Source organism: Hemiscyllium ocellatum, unplaced genomic scaffold (genome assembly GCF_020745735.1).
Source record: "Hemiscyllium ocellatum isolate sHemOce1 unplaced genomic scaffold, sHemOce1.pat.X.cur. scaffold_1371_pat_ctg1, whole genome shotgun sequence".
Lineage (NCBI taxonomy): Eukaryota > Metazoa > Chordata > Chondrichthyes > Orectolobiformes > Hemiscylliidae > Hemiscyllium > Hemiscyllium ocellatum.
The window spans coordinates 1-13,358 of NW_026867759.1; the positions used below are offsets into that span (position 1 = coordinate 1).

Consider the following 13,358-nt stretch of genomic DNA (forward strand, 5'->3'; position numbering starts at 1 on the left):
CTCCCCCTCTCTCTCTGACACCTCTGTCTCTCTCTCTCTCTCCCTCGGTGTACAGGCCTCCCTCCCTGGATGAAGCACTTGCTGATGGTGGCTGTGGGATTTTACACCCTGCACCACTTCTTCCAGCTGCAGATGGTCTGGGTGGTGTTGCTGAGCCTGAAGTGTTACATCGTCCTGTTCCTGTGTCGCCACTCTCAGTATAAAGGGGTCTTCCTGTCGGTCACCATCCTCATCTTCCTGCTCATGGGGTGAGTCCTGCTGCGTGAGGCTGATGGGGTTTTATCAAACCCTGTGTTCAGAGAAGCTGTCCCCCTCCTGCAGTGAGTAACCCCCCTCCTGCAGCGAGTAACTCCCCTCCTGCAGCGAGTAACCCCCCTCCTGCAGCGAGTAACCCCCCTCCTGCAGCGAGTAACCCCCTCCTGCAGCGAGTAACCCCCCTCCTGCAGCGAGTAACCCCCCTCCTGCAGCGAGTAACCCCCTCCTGCAGCGAGTAACCCCCCTCCTGCAGCGAGTAACCCCCCTCCTGCAGCGAGTAACTCCCCTCCTGCAGCGAGTAACTCCCCTCCTGCAGCGAGTAACTCCCCTCCTGTCTCTCCCACCATCGGGACAGAGGCTGGGAATCCTGCAGCGAGTAACTCCCCTCCTGACTCTCCCACCATCGGGACAGAGGCTGGGAATCCTGCAGCGAGTAACTCCCCTCCTGACTCTCCCACCATCGGGTCAGAGGCTGGGAATCCTGCAGCGAGTAACTCCCCTCCTGACTCTCCCACCATCGGGTCAGAGGCTGGGAATCCTGCAGCGAGTAACTCCCCTCCTGACTCTCCCACCATCGGGTCAGAGGCTGGGAATCCTGCAGCGAGTAACTCCCCTCCTGACTCTCCCACCATCGGGTCAGAGGCTGGGAATCCTGCAGCGAGTAACTCCCCTCCTGACTCTCCCCCCAAAGCCCTGTCCCACCATCGACAAGGCCCAAGTCAGGAGGGTGAGGGGATACTCCCCACTTGCCCTGGATGGGGGCAGCTCCAACAACACTCGAGAAGCTCAACACCGTCCAGGGACAGAACAACCCCCACCCCCCCCCCCCCCCCCCACACTCGATCAACACACTGACCCCCACCTTCATCACTCACTCCCTCCACCCCCCCCACACTCGATCGACACACTGACCCCCACCTCCAACACTCACTCCCACCCCCCCACACTCGATCGACACACTGACCCCCACCTCCAACACTCACTCCCTCCCACCCCCCCCAAACTCGATCGACACACTGACCCCCCACCTTCAACACTCACTCCCTCCATCCCACACACTCGATCGACACACTGACCCCCACCTTCAACACTCACTCGACACACTGACCCCCACCTTCAACACTCACTCCCTCCACCCCCCCACACTCGATCGACACACTGACCCCCACCTTCAACACTCCCTCCCTCCACCCCCCACACTCGATCGACACACTGACCCCCCACCTTCAACACTCCCTCCCTCCCACCCCCCGAGATAGCTGGTCTCATTAGGAATGCTCGGCTGAGCTCCAACACCGACGCAGAGGGACAGCAGTGTGTGCCGTCTACAAGACTCACCGAGGCTCCTCCGACAGCACCTTCCCATCCCCCCACCTCTTACCCCCTGGAAGGGTGAGGGGGGGGCAGACACGGGGTGGGGGTGGGGCAGGGAGCACCACTCTCCCCCACCCCATCCCGACTGGGAATGGGATGGACTGTTCCTTCAGTGTCTCTGGGGTCAGAATCCTGGAACTCCCCCCATTCCCCCCTCCCACAGGGGGCAGTGTGCCCCTTCACCTCCCAGAGGGGTGGGGGGGATGCTGCACAGGTCCCGCCCCACCCCACCCCACCCCACCCCACCTTCTCTGGGGGGGGGCGCAATGCTTGCTCTGGCTCAGGCTCAGGAGAGCCGGGGGCTCCTGCTCACAATGGGACAGGTCAATGTCAACAGTCACGGTGTGTGGAGGCTGGGTCTTGTCGAGCTGCCCTGCAGAAGCCTCCCCATTGGCCGTCACCACCGTCCAATCCGGCTCCAAGAGGCCACAGCCCAATATTCCCAGGCCGGCCGGGGCGTTCCCGAGACTGGGAGTGAGCAGGGGCTGGGGCGGACGGAGTGAGGGTGGGATCGAGGCTGGGCTGGGGTTACCCGAGACGGATCAGGATGCAAGCCCCTTCCCTCCCCTGAACCTGACTAACCAGGCTGGTCCTGCCTTCCACAGGGAGATGCACATGGTGGACACCGTGAGCTGGCATAAGATGAGAGGTAAGGCAGCGTTGGCAGATGGAGGGGGTGTCTGTGTCTGTGTGAGAGAGAGAGCGCATGCGGGAGTGTCTGTGTGTGTGGGAGGGTGTGGGAGTGCGTGCGGGAGTGTCTGTGTTTGTGTGTGTGTGTGAGAGAGCGTGCAGGAGTGTGTGTGAGAGCGTGCGGGAGTGTGTGTGTGAGAGAGAGAGCGCGTGCGGGAGTGTCTGTGTGTGTGAGAGAGCGTGCGGGAGTGTCTGTGTGTGTGTGAGAGAGCGTGCGGGAGTGTCTGTGTGTGTGTGAGAGAGCGTGCGGGAGTGTGTGTGTGTGTGAGAGAGAGAGCGCGTGCGGGAGTGTGTGTGTGTGTGAGAGAGAGAGCGCGTGCGGGAGTGTGTGTGTGAGAGAGAGAGCGCGTGCGGGAGTGTGTGTGAGAGAGAGAGCGCGTGCGGGGGGAGTGTCTGTGTGTGAGAGAGCGTGCGGGAGTGTCTGTGTGTGTGTGTGAGAGAGCGTGCGGGAGTGTCTGTGTGTGTGTGTGAGAGAGCGTGCGGGAGTGTCTGTGTGTGTGTGTGAGAGAGCGTGCGGGAGTGTCTGTGTGTGTGTGTGAGAGAGCGTGCGGGAGTGTCTGTGTGTGTGTGTGAGAGAGCGTGCGGGAGTGTCTGTGTGTGTGTGTGAGAGAGCGTGCGGGAGTGTCTGTGTGTGTGTGTGAGAGAGCGTGCGGGAGTGTCTGTGTGTGTGAGAGAGCGTGCGGGAGTGTCTGTGTGTGTGTGTGTGTGAGAGAGCGTGCGGGAGTGTCTGTGTGTGTGTGTGTGTGAGAGAGCGTGCGGGAGTGTGTGTGTGTGAGAGAGCGTGCGGGAGTGTGTGTGTGTGAGAGAGCGTGCGGGAGTGTCTGTGTGTGTGTGTGTGTGAGAGAGCGTGCGGGAGTGTCTGTGTGTGTGTGTGAGAGAGCGTGCGGGAGTGTGTGTGTGTGAGAGAGCGTGCGGGAGTGTGTGTGTGTGAGAGAGCGTGCGGGAGTGTCTGTGTGTGTGTGTGTGTGAGAGAGCGTGCGGGAGTGTCTGTGTGTGTGTGTGAGAGAGCGTGCGGGAGTGTCTGTGTGTGTGAGAGCGCGTGCGGGAGTGTCTGTGTGTGTGAGAGAGCGTGCGGGAGTGTGTGTGTGTGAGAGAGCGTGCGGGGGGAGTGTCTGTGTGTGAGAGAGAGCGTGCGGGAGTGTCTGTGTGTGTGTGAGAGAGAGCGTGCGGGAGTGTCTGTGTGTGTGTGTGTGAGAGCGTGCGGGAGTGTCTGTGTGTGTGTGTGAGAGAGCGTGCGGGAGTGTGTGTGTGTGAGAGAGCGTGCGGGAGTGTGTGTGTGTGTGAGAGAGCGTGCGGGAGTGTGTGTGTGTGTGAGAGAGCGTGCGGGAGTGTGTGTGTGTGTGAGAGAGCGTGCGGGAGTGTGTGTGTGTGTGAGAGAGCGTGCGGGAGTGTGTGTGTGTGTGAGAGAGCGTGCGGGAGTGTGTGTGTGTGTGAGAGAGCGTGCGGGAGTGTGTGTGTGTGTGAGAGAGCGTGCGGGAGTGTGTGTGTGTGTGAGAGAGCGTGCGGGAGTGTGTGTGTGTGTGAGAGCGTGCGGGAGTGTGTGTGTGAGAGAGCGTGCGGGAGTGTGTGTGTGTGAGAGAGAGAGCGCGTGCGGGAGTGTGTGTGTGAGAGAGCGTGCGGGGGGAGTGTCTGTGTGTGAGAGAGCGTGCGGGAGTGTCTGTGTGTGTGTGAGAGCGTGCGGGAGTGTCTCTGTGTGTGTGAGAGCGTGCGGGAGTGTCTCTGTGTGTGTGAGAGAGCGTGCGGGAGTGTCTGTGTGTGTGTGAGAGAGAGCGTGCGGGAGTGTGTGTGTGTGTGAGAGAGAGCGTGCGGGAGTGTGTGTGTGTGTGTGAGAGAGCGTGCGGGAGTGTGTGTGTGTGAGAGAGCATGCGGGAGTGTGTGTGTGTGAGAGAGCGTGCGGGAGTGTGTGTGTGTGTGTGAGAGCGTGCGGGAGTGTGTGTGTGTGTGTGTGAGACCGTGCGGGAGTGTGTGTGTGAAGAGAGAGCGCGTGCGGGGGGAGTGTCTGTGTGTGTGAGAGAGCGTGTGGGAGTGTCTGTGTGTGTGTGTGAGAGAGCGTGCGGGAGTGTCTGTGTGTGTGAGAGAGCGTGCGGGAGTGTGTGTGTGTGTGTGTGTGAGAGAGCGTGCGGGAGTGTGTGTGTGTGTGTGTGTGAGAGAGCGTGCGGGAGTGTGTGTGTGTGTGTGTGTGAGAGAGCGTGCGGGAGTGTGAGAGCGTGCGGGAGTGTGTGTGTGTGTGTGTGTGAGACCGTGCGGGAGTGTGTGTGTGAGAGAGAGAGCGCGTGCGGGAGTGTGTGTGTGAGAGAGAGAGCGCGTGCGGGAGTGTGTGTGTGAAGAGAGTGCGCGTGCGGGGGGAGTGTCTGTGTGTGTGAGAGAGCGTGTGGGAGTGTCTGTGTGTGTGTGTGAGAGAGCGTGCGGGAGTGTGTGTGTGTGTGTGTGAGAGAGCGTGCGGGAGTGTGTGTGTGTGTGTGTGTGAGAGCGTGCGGGAGTGTGTGTGTGAGAGAGAGAGCGCGTGCGGGGGTGTGTGTGTGAGAGAGAGAGCGCGTGCGGGGGGAGTGTCTGTGTGTGTGAGAGAGCGTGCGGGAGTGTCTGTGTGTGTGAGAGAGCGTGCGGGAGTGTCTGTGTGTGTGAGAGAGCGTGCGGGAGTGTGTGTGTGAGAGAGAGCGTGTGGGGGAGTGTGTGTGTGAGAGAGCGTGCGGGAGTGTGTGTGTGAGAGAGAGCGTGCGGGGGGAGTGTCTGTGTGTGTGAGAGAGAGCGTGCGGGGGGAGTGTCTGTGTGTGTGAGAGAGCGTGCGGGAGTGTCTGTGTGTGTGAGAGAGCGCGTGCGGGGGGAGTGTCTGTGTGTGTGTGAGAGAGAGAGCGCGTGCGGGGGGAGTGTCTGTGTGTGTGTGAGAGAGCGTGCGGGAGTGTGTGTGTGTGAGAGAGCGTGCGGGAGTGTGTGTGTGTGTGAGAGAGCGTGCGGGAGTGTGTGTGTGTGTGAGAGAGCGTGCGGGAGTGTGTGTGTGTGTGTGAGAGAGAGCGTGCGGGAGTGTGTGTGTGTGTGTGAGAGAGAGCGTGCGGGAGTGTCTGTGTGTGTGTGTGTGTGAGAGAGCGTGCGGGAGTGTGTGTGTGTGTGTGAGAGAGCGTGCGGGAGTGTGTGTGTGTGTGTGTGAGAGCGTGCGGGAGTGTGTGTGTGTGTGTGAGAGAGCGTGCGGGAGTGTCTGTGTGTGTGTGTGAGAGAGAGCGTGCGGGAGTGTCTGTGTGTGTGTGTGAGAGAGAGCGTGCGGGAGTGTCTGTGTGTGTGTGTGAGAGAGCGTGCGGGAGTGTGTGTGTGTGTGTGAGTGAGCGTGCGGGAGTGTGTGTGTGTGTGTGAGAGAGCGTGCGGGAGTGTCTGTGTGTGTGTGTGTGAGAGAGCGTGCGGGAGTGTCTGTGTGTGTGTGTGAGAGAGCGTGCGGGAGTGTGTGTGTGAGAGAGCGTGCGGGAGTGTCTGTGTGTGTGTGTGTGTGAGAGAGCGTGCGGGAGTGTGTGTGAGAGAGCGTGCGGGAGTGTGTGTGTGAGAGCGTGCGGGAGTGTGTGTGTGAGAGCGTGCGGGAGTGTGTGTGTGTGTGTGAGAGAGTGCGGGAGTGTGTGTGTGTGTGTGAGAGAGCGTGCGGGAGTGTGTGTGTGTGTGTGAGAGAGCGTGCGGGAGTGTCTGTGTGTGTGTGTGTGTGAGAGAGCGTGCGGGAGTGTCTGTGTGTGTGTGTGTGTGAGAGAGCGTGCGGGAGTGTGTGTGTGTGTGTGTGAGAGAGCGTGCGGGAGTGTCTGTGTGTGTGAGAGAGCGTGCGGGAGTGTGTGTGTGAGAGAGAGAGCGCGTGCGGGAGTGTGTGTGTGAGAGAGAGAGCGCGTGCGGGGGGAGTGTCTGTGTGTGTGAGAGAGCACGCGTGCGGGGGGAGTGTGTGTGTGTGTGAGAGAACGTGCGGGAGTGTCTGTGTGTCTGTGTGTGAGAGAGCGTGCGGGAGTGTCTGTGTGTGTGAGAGCGTGCGGGAGTGTCTGTGTGTGTGTCTGTGTGTGTGTGTGAGGGTGCGGGAGTGTCTGTGTGTGTGTGTGAGGGTGCGGGAGTGTCTGTGTCTGTGTGTGTGTGAGAGCGTGCGGGAGTGTCTGTGTGTGTGTGTGAGAGCGTGCGGGAGTGTCTGTGTGTGTGAGAGCGTGCGGGAGTGTCTGTGTGTGTGTGTGAGAGAGCGTGCGGGAGTGTGTGTGTGAGAGAGCGTGCGGGAGTGTCTGTGTGTGTGTGAGAGAGCGTGCGGGAGTGTCTGTGTGTGTGAGAGAGCGTGCGGGAGTGTCTGTGTGTGTGTGTGTGAGAGAGCGTGCGGGATTGTCTGTGTGTGTGTGAGAGAGCGTGCGGGAGTGTCTGTGTGTGTGTGTGTGAGAGAGCGTGCGGGAGTGTCTGTGTGTGTGTGTGTGAGAGAGCGTGCGGGAGTGTCTGTGTGTGTGTGTGAGAGAGCGTGCGGGAGTGTCTGTGTGTGTGTGTGTGAGAGAGCGTGCGGGAGTGTCTGTGTGTGTGAGAGCGTGCGGGACTGTCTGTGTGTGTGTGTGAGAGAGAGCGTGCGGGAGTGTCTGTGTCTGTGTGTGTGTGAGAGCGTGCGGGAGTGTCTGTGTGTGTGTGTGAGAGCGTGCGGGAGTGTCTGTGTGTGTGTGTGAGAGCGTGCGGGAGTGTCTGTGTGTGTGTGTGAGAGCGTGCGGGAGTGTCTGTGTGTGTGAGAGCGTGCGGGAGTGTCTGTGTGTGTGTGTGTGTGTGTGAGAGAGCGTGCGGGAGTGTCTGTGTGTGTGAGAGCGTGCGGGAGTGTCTGTGTGTGTGTGTGTGTGTGAGAGCGTGCGGGAGTGTCTGTGTGTGTGTGTGTGTGAGAGCGTGCGGGAGTGTCTGTGTGTGTGTGAGAGCGTGCGGGAGTGTCTGTGTGTGTGTGTGTGTGAGAGCGTGCGGGAGTGTCTGTGTGTGTGTGTGTGTGAGAGCGTGCGGGAGTGTCTGTGTGTGTGTGAGAGCGTGTGGGAGTGTCTGTGTGTGTGTGAGAGCGTGCGGGAGTGTCTGTGTGTGTGTGTGTGTGTGAGAGCGTGCGGGAGTGTCTGTGTGTGTGTGTGTGTGTGTGAGAGAGCGTGCGGGAGTGTCTGTGTGTGTGTGTGAGAGAGAGCGTGCGGGAGTGTCTGTGTGTGTGAGAGAGAGAGCGTGCGGGAGTGTCTGTGTGTGTGTGTGTGAGAGAGTGTGCGGGAGTGTCTGTGTGTGTGTGAGGGTGCGGGAGTGTCTGTGTGTGTGTGAGGGTGCGGGAGTGTCTGTGTGTGTGTGAGCGTGCGGGAGTGTCTGTGTGTGTGTGTGTGTGAGCGTGCGGGAGTGTCTGTGTGTGTGTGTGTGTGAGAGCGTGCGGGAGTGTCTGTGTGTGTGTGTGAGAGCGTGCGGGAGTGTCTGTGTGTGTGTGTGAGAGCGTGCGGGAGTGTCTGTGTGTGTGTGTGAGAGAGAGCGTGCGGGAGTGTCTGTGTGTGTGTGAGAGAGAGCGTGCGGGAGTGTCTGTGTGTGTGAGAGAGTGTGCGGGAGTGTCTGTGTGTGTGTGAGAGCGTGCGGGAGTGTGTGTGTGAGAGCGTGCGGGAGTGTCTGTGTGTGTGTGAGAGAGCGTGCGGGAGTGTCTGTGTGTGTGTGTGTGTGAGAGAGCGTGCGGGAGTGTCTGTGTGTGTGTGTGTGTGAGAGAGCGTGCGGGAGTGTCTGTGTGTGTGTGTGAGAGCGCGTGCGGGAGTGTCTCTGTGTGTGTGTGTGTGTGTGAGAGAGCGTGCGGGAGTGTCTGTGTGTGTGTGTGTGTGAGAGAGCGTGCGGGAGTGTCTGTGTGTGTGTGTGTGAGAGAGTGTGCGGGAGTGTCTGTGTGTGTGTGAGAGCGTGCGGGAGTGTGTGTGAGAGAGAGCGTGCGGGAGTGTGTGTGAGAGAGAGCGTGCGGGAGTGTCTGTGTGTGTGTGAGAGAGCGTGCGGGAGTGTCTGTGTGTGTGTGTGTGTGAGAGAGCGTGCGGGAGTGTCTGTGTGTGTGTGTGAGAGCGTGCGGGAGTGTCTGTGTGTGTGTGTGTGAGAGCGTGCGGGAGTGTCTGTGTGTGTGTGTGTGAGAGCGTGCGGGAGTGTCTGTGTGTGTGAGAGCGTGCGGGAGTGTCTGTGTGTGTGTGTGAGAGCGTGCGGGAGTGTCTGTGTGTGTGTGTGTGTGTGAGAGAGCTTGCGGGAGCGTCTGTGTGTGTGTGTGAGAGAGCGTGCGGGAGTGTCTGTGTGTGTGTGAGAGAGCGTGCGGGAGTGTGTGTGTGAGAGAGAGCGTGCGGGAGTGTGTGTGTGTGTGTGAGAGCGTGCGGGAGTGTGTGTGTGTGTGTGAGAGCGTGCGGGAGTGTGTGTGTGTGTGTGTGTGAGAGAGCGTGCGGGAGTGTCTGTGTGTGTGTGTGAGAGAGCGTGCGGGAGTGTCTGTGTGTGTGTGTGAGAGAGCGTGCGGGAGTGTCTGTGTGTGTGTGTGAGAGCGTGTGGGAGTGTCTGTGTGTGTGTGAGAGAGAGCGTGCGGGAGTGTCTGTGTGTGTGTGAGAGAGAGCGTGCGGGAGTGTCTGTGTGTGTGTGTGAGAGAGTGTGCGGGAGTGTCTGTGTGTGTGTGAGAGCGTGCGGGAGTGTGTGTGTGAGAGCGTGCGGGAGTGTCTGTGTGTGTGTGAGAGAGCGTGCGGGAGTGTCTGTGTGTGTGTGTGTGAGAGAGCGTGCGGGAGTGTCTGTGTGTGTGTGTGAGAGAGCGTGCGGGAGTGTCTGTGTGTGTGTGTGAGAGCGCGTGCGGGAGTGTCTCTGTGTGTGTGTGTGTGTGAGAGAGCGTGCGGGAGTGTCTGTGTGTGTGTGTGTGTGAGAGAGCGTGCGGGAGTGTCTGTGTGTGTGTGTGTGAGAGAGTGTGCGGGAGTGTCTGTGTGTGTGTGAGAGCGTGCGGGAGTGTGTGTGAGAGAGCGTGCGGGAGTGTCTGTGTGTGTGTGAGAGAGCGTGCGGGAGTGTCTGTGTGTGTGTGTGTGAGAGAGCGTGCGGGAGTGTCTGTGTGTGTGTGTGAGAGCGTGCGGGAGTGTCTGTGTGTGTGTGTGTGTGAGAGCGTGCGGGAGTGTCTGTGTGTGTGTGTGTGAGAGCGTGCGGGAGTGTCTGTGTGTGTGTGTGTGAGAGCGTGCGGGAGTGTCTGTGTGTGTGTGTGAGAGCGTGCGGGAGTGTCTGTGTGTGTGTGTGAGAGCGTGCGGGAGTGTCTGTGTGTGTGTGTGTGTGTGTGAGAGAGCTTGCGGGAGCGTCTGTGTGTGTGTGGAGAGAGCGTGCGGGAGTGTCTGTGTGTGTGTGAGAGAGCGTGCGGGAGTGTGTGTGTGTGAGAGCTTGCGGGAGTGTCTGTGTGTGAGAGAGCGTGCGGGAGTGTGTGTGTGTGAGAGAGCGTGCGGGAGTGTGTGTGTGAGAGAGAGCGTGCGGGAGTGTGTGTGTGAGAGAGAGCGTGCGGGAGTGTGTGTGTGTGTGTGAGAGCGTGCGGGAGTGTGTGTGTGTGTGTGAGAGCGTGCGGGAGTGTGTGTGTGTGTGTGAGAGCGTGCGGGAGTGTGTGTGTGTGTGAGAGCGTGCGGGAGTGTGTGTGTGTGAGAGCGTGCGGGAGTGTGTGTGTGTGTGAGAGCGTGCGGGAGTGTGTGTGTGTGAGAGAGCGTGCGGGAGTGTGTGTGTGTGAGAGAGCGTGCGGGAGTGTGTGTGTGTGAGACAGCGTGCGGGAGTGTGTGTGTGTGAGAGAGCGTGCGGGAGTGTGTGTGTGTGTGTGTGTGAGAGCGCGTGCGGGAGTGTCTGTGTGTGTGTGTGAGAGAGCGTGCGGGAGTGTCTGTGTGTGTGAGAGAGCGTGCGCGAGTGTCTGTGTGTGTGAGAGAGCGTGCGCGAGTGTCTGTGTGTGTGAGAGAGCGTGCGGGAGTGTCTGTGTGAGAGAGCGTGCGGGAGTGTCTGTGTGAGAGAGAGCGCGTGCGGGGGGACTGTCTGTGTGTGTGAGAGAGAGAGCGCGTGCGGGGGGAGTGTCTGTGTGTGTGTGAGAGAGCGTGCGGGAGTGTGTGTGTGTGTGAGAGAGCGTGCGGGAGTGTCTGTGTGTGTGTGTGTGAGAGAGAGCGTGCGGGAGTGTCTGTGTGTGTGTGTGTGAGAGCGTGCGGGAGTGTCTGTGTGTGTGTGTGAGAGAGCGTGCGGGAGTGTGTGTGTGTGTGTGAGAGAGCGTGCGGGAGTGTGTGTGTGTGTGTGAGAGAGCGTGCGGGAGTGTCTGTGTGTGTGTGTGTGAGAGAGAGCGTGCGGGAGTGTCTGTGTGTGTGTGTGAGAGAGCGTGCGGGAGTGTGTGTGTGAGAGAGCGTGCGGGAGCGTGCGGGAGTGTGTGTGTGAGAGAGCGTGCGGGAGTGTCTGTGTGTGTGTGTGTGAGAGAGCGTGCGGGAGTGTCTGTGTGTGTGAGAGAGCGTGCGGGAGTGTGTGTGTGTGTGAGAGAGCGTGCGGGAGTGTGTGTGTGTGTGAGAGAGCGTGCGGGAGTGTGTGTGTGTGTGAGAGAGCGTGCGGGAGTGTGTGTGTGTGTGAGAGAGCGTGCGGGAGTGTCTGTGTGTGTGTGTGTGTGAGAGAGCGTGCGGGAGTGTGTGTGTGTGTGAGAGAGCGTGCGGGAGTGTCTGCGTGTGTGTGAGAGCGTGCGGGAGTGTGTGTGTGAGAGAGAGAGCGCGTGCGGGAGTGTGTGTGTGAGAGAGAGCGCGCGTGCGGGGGGAGTGTCTGTGTGTGTGAGAGAGCGTGCGGGAGTGTCTGTGTGTGTGTGTGTGAGAGAGCGTGCGGGAGTGTCTGTGTGTGTGTGTGAGAGCGTGCGGGAGTGTCTGTGTGTGTGAGAGCGTGCGGGAGTGTCTGTGTGTGTGTGTGAGAGAGCGTGCGGGAGTGTCTGTGTGTGTGTGTGAGAGAGCGTGCGGGAGTGTGTGTGTGTGTGTGTGAGAGAGCGTGCGGGAGTGTCTGTGTGTGTGAGAGAGCGTGCGGGAGTGTCTGTGTGTGTGAGAGAGCGTGCGGGAGTGTCTGTGTGTGTGAGAGAGCGTGCGGGAGTGTCTGTGTGTGTGAGAGCGTGCGGGAGTGTCTGTGTGTGTGAGAGCGTGCGGGACTGTCTGTGTGTGTGTGTGTGTGTGAGGGTGCGGGAGTGTCTGTGTGTGTGTGAGAGAGAGCGTGCGGGAGTGTCTGTGTCTGTGTGTGTGTGAGAGCGTGCGGGAGTGTCTGTGTGTGTGTGTGAGAGCGTGCGGGAGTGTCTGTGTGTGTGTGTGAGAGCGTGCGGGAGTGTCTGTGTGTGTGAGAGCGTGCGGGAGTGTCTGTGTGTGTGAGAGCGTGCGGGAGTGTCTGTGTGTGTGTGTGTGAGAGAGCGTGCGGGAGTGTCTGTGTCTGTGAGAGCGTGCGGGAGTGTCTGTGTCTGTGAGAGCGTGCGGGAGTGTCTTTGTGTGTGTGTGTGAGAGCGTGCGGGAGTGTGTGTGTGTGTGTGAGAGCGTGCGGGTGTGTGTGTGTGTGAGAGCGTGCGGGAGTGTCTGTGTGTGTGTGTGTGAGAGCGTGCGGGAGTGTCTGTGTGTGTGTGTGTGAGAGCGTGCGGGAGTGTCTGTGTGTGTGTGAGAGCGTGCGGGAGTGTCTGTGTCTGTGTGAGAGCGTGCGGGAGTGTCTGTGTGTGTGTGTGTGAGAGCGTGCGGGAGTGTCTGTGTGTGTGTGTGTGTGTGTGAGCGTGCGGGAGTGTCTGTGTGTGTGAGAGCGTGCGGGAGTGTCTGTGTGTGTGTGTGTGTGAGAGCGTGCGGGAGTGTCTGTGTGTGTGTGAGAGCGTGCGGGAGTGTCTGTGTGTGTGTGTGTGTGTGAGAGCGTGCGGGAGTGTCTGTGTGTGTGTGTGTGTGTGAGAGCGTGCGGGAGTGTCTGTGTGTGTGTGTGTGTGAGAGCGTGCGGGAGTGTCTGTGTGTGTGTGTGTGTGAGAGAGCGTGCGGGAGTGTCTGTGTGTGTGTGTGAGAGAGAGCGTGCGGGAGTGTCTGTGTGTGTGTGTGTGAGAGCGTGCGGGAGTGTCTGTGTGTGTGTGTGTGAGGGTGCGGGAGTGTCTGTGTGTGTGTGAGCGTGCGGGAGTGTCTGTGTGTGTGTGTGTGAGAGAGCGTGCGGGAGTGTCTGTGTGTGTGTGAGAGAGCGTGCGGGAGTGTCTGTGTGTGTGTGTGTGAGAGCGTGCGGGAGTGTCTGTGTGTGTGTGTGAGAGCGTGCGGGAGTGTCTGTGTGTGTGTGTGAGAGCGTGCGGGAGTGTCTGTGTGTGTGTGTGAGAGAGAGCGTGCGGGAGTGTCTGTGTGTGTGTGTGAGAGAGAGCGTGCGGGAGTGTCTGTGTGTGTGTGTGAGAGAGAGCGTGCGGGAGTGTCTGTGTGTGTGTGTGAGAGAGAGCGTGCGGGAGTGTCTGTGTGTGTGTGTGAGAGAGCGTGCGGGAGTGTCTGTGTGTGTGTGAGAGCGTGCGGGAGTGTCTGTGTGTGTGAGAGAGCGTGCGGGAGTGTCTGTGTGTGTGTGTGTGAGAGAGCGTGCGGGAGTGTCTGTGTGTGTGTGTGAGAGAGCGTGCGGGAGTGTCTGTGTGTGTGTGTGTGAGAGCGCGTGCGGGAGTGTCTCTGTGTGTGTGTGTGTGTGAGAGAGCGTGCGGGAGTGTCTGTGTGTGTGTGTGTGAGACAGCGTGCGGGAGTGTCTGTGTGTGTGTGTGTGAGAGAGTGTGCGGGAGTGTCTGTGTGTGTGTGAGAGCGTGCGGGAGTGTGTGTGAGAGAGAGCGTGCGGGAGTGTCTGTGTGTGTGTGAGAGAGCGTGCGGGAGTGTCTGTGTGTGTGTGTGTGAGAGAGAGCGTGCGGGAGTGTCTGTGTGTGTGTGTGTGTGAGAGCGTGCGGGAGTGTCTGTGTGTGTGTGTGAGAGAGTGTGCGGGAGTGTCTGTGTGTGTGTGTGAGAGAGTGTGCGGGAGTGTCTGTGTGTGTGTGTGAGAGAGTGTGCGGGAGTGTCTGTGTGTGTGTGTGAGAGAGTGTGCGGGAGTGTCTGTGTGTGTGTGTGAGAGAGTGTGCGGGAGTGTCTGTGTGTGTG

The 13,358-nt window shown here is 60.0% G+C and overlaps 1 protein-coding gene across 1 annotated transcript in view; it reads left to right on the top strand.

Moving 5' to 3' along the window:
- Positions 1-55: 55 nt before the first annotated feature.
- The window catches only part of LOC132809909 (protein-serine O-palmitoleoyltransferase porcupine-like), a gene marked incomplete at its 5' end in the record, with an annotated part of 28,314 nt that continues 15,011 nt past the window's right edge, over positions 56-13,358 (top strand). The window contains 2 exons of the mRNA XM_060822598.1: positions 56-248; positions 2,235-2,278. Coding sequence (XP_060678581.1) covers positions 56-248; positions 2,235-2,278 — 237 coding nt within the window. The remainder of the gene's footprint in view (positions 249-2,234; positions 2,279-13,358) is intronic.